The sequence below is a fragment of the Amblyomma mixtum genome, chromosome 5 (genome assembly GCF_055824585.1).
Source record: "Amblyomma mixtum isolate Tamu chromosome 5, ASM5582458v1, whole genome shotgun sequence".
Classification (NCBI taxonomy): domain Eukaryota; kingdom Metazoa; phylum Arthropoda; class Arachnida; order Ixodida; family Ixodidae; genus Amblyomma; species Amblyomma mixtum.
In genome coordinates this window covers 146,312,129-146,318,452 of record NC_143016.1, presented here as the reverse complement: position 1 = coordinate 146,318,452, position 6,324 = coordinate 146,312,129, and the positions used below count along the sequence as shown (strand labels likewise).

The window sequence follows — 6,324 nt, the reverse complement described above, 5'->3', positions numbered from 1 at the left end:
GAATTTTTACTGTATGTTCCAGATCTGCGACGCCAACATGCGTATCCTGGCCATCGACCCCCGCTGCCCGGGATCTTGCCACGATGCCTTCGTGTGGCGGTATTCGTGGATCCGCCGAGAGATCGAGGGAGGGCTACTAGACGAAGGAGAGTTTATGCTCGGTAAGCAGAAGAAAGCCCTGTGAAACATCGGGGCATCCCGCTTACACACAGCGCTGTTCAGTAAATCACACGTATTGAAGCTAAAATAATCAGTCCCGTAAGTTAGTGTTTTGACGACGCGGTGTAGTACGATATGCGCGCCTTGTCCAGGGGGTCTGTATGTTACTGTTATCACGCCGAACACATGCCATATGAAGCGTTGCTGGAGTGTACTGTATTATCAGGGCAATTTAAATCAAGGCACAGGGTGTCTGTGCTGTGTAGCAAAACGTAGCACACCATGATAAGTTACAAGGCCACTCTTGCAGCAGCAGTTGCTTAAAAATCTCAAATATGCATTGTATTCGTGTCGATGAATATCGGGCATTTCAAAATGTGTCACTGAGCTACGCATTGTGAATGTTGCGTTGTACTGTAGAACTTGCTTTAATGGTGTTGAACTCGGCACCGACAAAGGGCATGTTTAACTGTGTGTCGTTGGTTACACAGGGGACAGTGGTTATCCGCTGGAGCCATGGCTTCTAACACCGGTGCCAGGCCACCCAAGCACTGCGTCTCCACAGGGGCAGTACAACACGGCACACGCCTCCATGCGATCGGTGGTTGAGCGCGCCATCGGCGTGCTCAAGAGCCGCTTCCAGTGCCTGCAAAGGTACCGGACGCTCCATTACGAGCCGGAGCGAGCGGCTTGCATCATCGCAGCGTGTGCCGCGCTGCACAACCTCTGTTTGGGTGCCCCCCTTCCAGCAGACGAGGAGGATGTCACTGGCCCGGACGAGAATGGACCGCCTCTGCCAGACGGCTACCTACATGGTACAGGGACTCGTGTGACGTACCTGCGGGGTGCAGCCATGAGGAGCAGTGTCGTAGACCTGTTCCGGAGAACACGCCTCCAGAGGCTGGACTATCTCCGCATGGTACGCCGGCGGTTTTGGCGGCAGTCCCAGCCAGCGCAGTAGCAGGGATCAACATCGGTTGTGCGCCTTCTCCTCAGGGCTCACGGGGAAGTGAACCCAGCCCTTCTGCGCGCCAACTTCGCATATCGCCGCGGCCACCCGTCGCACGCACTTGCTCACCGTCGGTTGTGCGATGCCGACGTGCACCTCGTTACCTACAGCAGGTTGAAAGTTGCCGGTGGCAAAGAACCGAAGCGCACACAACACCTGTCGCCGCACCGACAATGCACTCGCACACACACCTGCCAGTTCATCGGCGAGTTCGCCGCACAGTCACACCGCATTCTGCTTCTCCAATCGAAAAAGACGCCGGAACAGCTCGTCCGGCAAGTCAAACGCGTCTTCATGCACTCTCCTTCATCGTTGCTCGCGTCAACCCACCTGCCTCTTTGCTGACGTCACCTTGCAACATGGAACAGTTGCTTGTGTTCACCACCTATGCGAGTATTCATGTGTGTAACCACCTGACTCTTTGCTGACGTCACTTTGCAGTATGAAACAGTTGCTTGTGTTCGCCACCTATGTGTATATTCATGTGCGTGGCACTGCATAAATGATGTGTTTTGGGTGAACAAGGCAACAAATGCTCTTGGTGTTTTTTTTGGAAGAGGAAGACCACACACACACTCTTTTGCATCGCATGTATTCAGCGTGCACATTTCACCGTTTAGAGACAGCATGGCACCCATTTCGACCTTTAAGCATTGAGTGTACTGCATACAATGCAATTGACACAGATGTAACGCATTCAGTAGTGCCTCGTGATGCGCAACTTGTGTCACAAAAAAATCAACAAATTGTTATGCCTATAAATCGAAATGAGAGCATCACAGTACGCGTGACGGAAGAAAACGGCAGGGAAAATTACCTGTGAACAACATAGTTGCATGCAGAACAGCTTTTACACCAGGCACACGGCAGGAAAAAAAAGAAATACGAATACACAGTGCAGTTTGAGCACCTGGTAGAACGCAACTAAACCAAAGGGAATTGAGACCAGCTTCTGCACCTGCTAAAAGCTTGGAAGGAAAAAATGAGAATACACGTGCAGTTTCTGCGCCTGGCGCTAGTGGGAAACAAAAAGAATTAAACGCACACAGTATGTGCATGTCACAAGATTAACAGTAAAGAATATGAACAAAAAAATTACACGGATGCGTCCGGCGACTGTGTGCGGTTGCGGATTAGCACGCTGAGTAGCCCGACACACTGAGCAAGCAGATGCTGTCGGGCCGACTCCTCACCCCGTGACTCCGCAACAGCAGCTGCCATTTCTGTGTGGCCGTTGCTGACAGCTGCAGTGCGCCTGCCGCATAGCAGCTGCCACATCCGCCATGGCGGCAGTTTGCGCAGCGGTTGCTGCAGTCGCTGCTGTCTGCACCTGCAAAGGAAAGGAGCTTGAACTGCACTACCCGAGTGATTGAAGAGGGCTGGTTTCACTTCCACGGTAAACATGATGCGGCCAAGCCCTACCGCGTGCATTCCATATGGCAACGACAGAACGCCAGGCTCTGTAAATCATGTCAAGGGTACGCACTGTGCGAAATAATGACGCGAAACGTAAAAAAAAAATTTGATAAATGCTTAAGCTTCACCTTTGAGTGGAACGCGGCAGCTTGTTGCAGCGCTGCCAGGGAGCGAAGGCATGGCCGTGAGCACAACAATCAGTCATTATCAAAATTGAATACCATGCATTATGTTATATTTCTGTGCAAAAATCCGAACATTTTGTCTGCACATACCTGACTGTTGCTCTCAATGAGCCTTTCCATGGTGTCGAGCAGCCGCTGTTGGAACTCGGCGTCCTGGCGATTTCGCGCCTCCGCCAGGTCAGTGCTGCGCCGAGTATCCAGCAGCAGCTGCTCCACGGCGTCTTCCTCCGCCCGCCTGCTGTTGCGAGGTGGGCGCCTTCTCATGGAGCTTGGCCCCGGCTGTGGCTGCTGGGGGGCTGTCAGAGGGGAACATGCGCATATTACTCAATGCGGTAGACTGTTGCATAAGCAAACTGATCTGTACCATGTCTGAAAGAACTATGTACATGAATACACACGAACAGGCCCATACAAATGCATACGCTGTCAGTGATGTAACGAACATGCCATTGTAGCAACATATACGCTGTGCGCATTGATTACACCAATGGGTGCCATCACAGTCCCCACTGCAAGAGGACAAAACTTGCACAAGCTCCAGTGCCTGATGTACAGGAATGTTTTGCGACCACTGTTGGATGATTTTGATTATACATATTGCTCTGCAAATCATACTGAGGCCGAGCAGCTTCCAACTCGGCTGCTAAAGAGGCTACATATTTGCAGGCTGACTCACCGGCTTCTTCGCTCAGCTCCTCAGCAAGGAGGTCCCCCAGCAGCACACTGTCCATGCTGCTCATGCTGTCTGCATAAAAGCATTACAGCACAACTGATCAGTGGACAGTTGCACCGAAGTGTGCAGTGCACCATAGTAAAATGAACACCTACTTCATTTGCGGCACTACGAGAACTAGCAAATCCCTAGGAGCAGAACAAAAACATCACTACCAAATGTGGAAACTGCATATGCAGTTTCCATGATATTCAAATCCACACAAGACGCTAACAATGCGCACAACTTACTAGCCATAGAGGTTATTGATGGAACGGTTCACCTACCCGCTGACAATGGGGACAGCGGTGTAGGCGGTGGAGGTGGTGCTGCTGCTGGTGCTGGTGCTGCTGCTGGTGCTGCAGGGGGTGGTAGCAGCAGAGGTGCTGCTGCTGCTGCTGCTGCAGAGGGTGGTAGCAGCAGAGGTGGTGGTGCTCCGGAGGGTGGCAGAGGTGGTGGTGGTGGAGATGGTGGTGCTGCTGCTGCCGCTGCTTCTGCTGGTGGCGGTGGTGATGGTGGTGGTGGTGCTGCTGCTGCTGCTGCTGCTGCTGCTGGGGGTCGCGGTGGAGCTGATGCTGCTGCTACAGGAAGCTGGGCCTGCGAGAAGGCAAACCGGCGCACGTTTACACATGCATATCCCGAAGTTCATCTTGATGGTACATTGTTCACAGCACGACTTTGTGAAACAGTAAAGAATCCCTCATTACCACCAAGCAGGTAACTGTGAAAACGTCTATAACCTCACTACGATTCTATTACAACATTGCAAACGCACCTGTCGCCTGGCAATGTGGAAATAAGGTTTCCCCACGCCCTTGGCACTGGCCCACCCCTAGATCTGGATGATGCGGCCCCCAGAGCCAGGCAGCTTGCCACCTCCAGTGCCCCTGCGAGCGAATGCGAAGAGAAACGTTACTGCGGCATTCCATTTACCAACACTGTTGACAGACTCACCCTTGGCCGGCCCGCAGACTTGCCAGCTCCGCCCTTGTGTGGCAGCACATTTGCCGCCAAGACTACCGCCAATGCTCGGCAGTCTTGACAGCCGGTCCCAATCGGTTCAGGCTCTCCGCCAGCTCGTCCCAGAGAGCGCGCTTGCGGGCCGCGGTGATAGTATTGGAGAGCTCCGTCGAGGCCCGCGCCAAGATGTGCTGCTCCAAAAAATCGAGCAGCATCTCTTCTTGGGCAGCGGACATGCGGGGTTTCTTAGGCGCCATCGCAAACTAGATTTCCCGCCTATTCTCTCAGAGATATCAAACAACTTCCGCAGGGAATAGCGGGGAGTTCTTTCTGTAAACAGGCAATAGTGCGGACTACACAGCTTGGGGTCAGGGTAGTCGCTTTACGAGAGGGAGCGTATGCGTGCTGTATTCCGAGCATTATTTCTCGCGCCTATCGCTTTAATGCGAGCATTTAGGCTTCCGTCCGGAAGGAAACAGAATCGGGAAATGTACTTTCTGTTGTCCGCCTAACAGTTTTGCTCTTTCTTGTTTGCTCCTCCGGTCGTTTTCGTTACTCAGTCATCTCTTTGCCACAGCTATACTATAAACAAAACACACAAATGCGAGCGTACATCATTTATTTTTCCCCACAAATCGCACTTCATGGTCGTCTTCTATTTCCTATGGGAATACAGACAGACAACCACACATTAGATACTGGAACACTCCACCCTTTGACACTTTTGCCATCGATCATACGCGCCTACCAACACAGGCTTACCTCAAGCAGTTTTCGCCGATTTCGTGCCAACTGCTCCTCGCAAGTTTGCTCAGCAGACACGTAGCCTTCACTGTCTTCATTCACATTTTTCTCCGCACTTGGAACAACCGCACAGAGTACCTTGATTTTCGACGCCGCGTAAGAAAACAGTATCATGGCGTGGAACAGCTGTTTTCGTGCGAAGCGGCTCGTTTATGTTTTTTACCGCCGTTAGCGCACCCCCGCGGCAGCGAAAGTTACCCACTAGCAAATTTAATAGCCTAACTTCTTGCGCTTCTTGTTTTTCTTGATATTTTTCATCTTTAAACATATGTTTTGGCAAAAGAAAATAATAATTATTTTTATCGTTGAGCATTTCTTTACTCTTTTAGCAAAAATTTAGTAGACGGTCCCTCGTCGTGCAGACAAATGGTTCCGGGGCGCCGCTCTGCTGCAATTGGCTGATTCCCCGTTACGTCAATTTTGTGTCAAGCGTCGGCGTCACATTGTTTCGTCATTTTGACGTCACTGTCTAACTTTTGACAGGTTTTCGACAAAGTTCCGTAATACGGGCCCTGCATCGCGACGATAAGCCCGGCTCTCCCCATCCCCCACTTCCGCGCACTCTATCATGGAGTAATGGCAGGCTAAATGTGCTTTGCATTCGGAACATAGTAAATCGATCCCATTTATTTATTTATTTATTTATTTATTTATTTATTTTACCCTCAGGCCTTTGTAGAGAGGAGGGGCAGAAATACAAATGACACTATGCAATTTGGTTAATAAAAGGAAACAAAAAAATAAAGGCAACAACAACAACGACGAAAAAAGAACAAAAACGGCACGTACTCAAAGCACACGGGTAGGTTACAAATGCGCAATAGTTTGGTTGAACAGAATGCAGCAGAGTACAGCATCAACGTAAAAAAAATGAAGGAACAGTCATACAGAACATGATAAGCGCCAGTGCAAGTTTTAAAAATAAAAGAAAAAAGGGCTTCAAAACATGTTAGTAAGGGAAGTACGAAATCGGAAGCCATTGAATCCAAGGCTTATGAGAAATGTTCTGCGTCTTTTTCTTCGTTATGATACACATAACTGTATGCACTTAACCACCGAGAATGAATATAAATTAAGGT

The 6,324-nt window shown here is 50.4% G+C and overlaps 1 protein-coding gene across 1 annotated transcript; it reads right to left on the bottom strand.

The window, feature by feature from the left end:
• Positions 1 to 2,111: 2,111 nt before the first annotated feature.
• Positions 2,112 to 3,509, bottom strand: LOC149344014 (uncharacterized). Its single transcript, XM_089547125.1, has 3 exons — positions 3,446 to 3,509; positions 2,860 to 3,065; positions 2,112 to 2,498 (listed from the first exon to the last, which is right to left on the bottom strand). Exons 1-3 carry the CDS (start codon positions 3,507 to 3,509, stop codon positions 2,358 to 2,360), a joined length of 411 nt encoding a protein of 136 aa, XP_089403251.1. The 3' UTR covers positions 2,112 to 2,357.
• Between the last annotated feature and the right edge of the window lie 2,815 nt (positions 3,510 to 6,324).

Bases quoted from the DNA above. Each gene is read 5' to 3' on its own strand.
- LOC149344014 (XM_089547125.1), bottom strand. From the start codon at position 3,509: ATGAGCAGCATGGACAGTGTGCTGCTGGGGGACCTCCTTGCTGAGGAG. The intron at 3,066-3,445 runs GTGAGTCAGCCT...CCCCTCTGACAG, and splicing joins GGAGCTGAGCGAAGAAGCCG to CCCCCCAGCAGCCACAGCCG. The intron at 2,499-2,859 runs GTATGTGCAGAC...TTTCCTTTGCAG, and splicing joins TCATTGAGAGCAACAGTCAG to GTGCAGACAGCAGCGACTGC.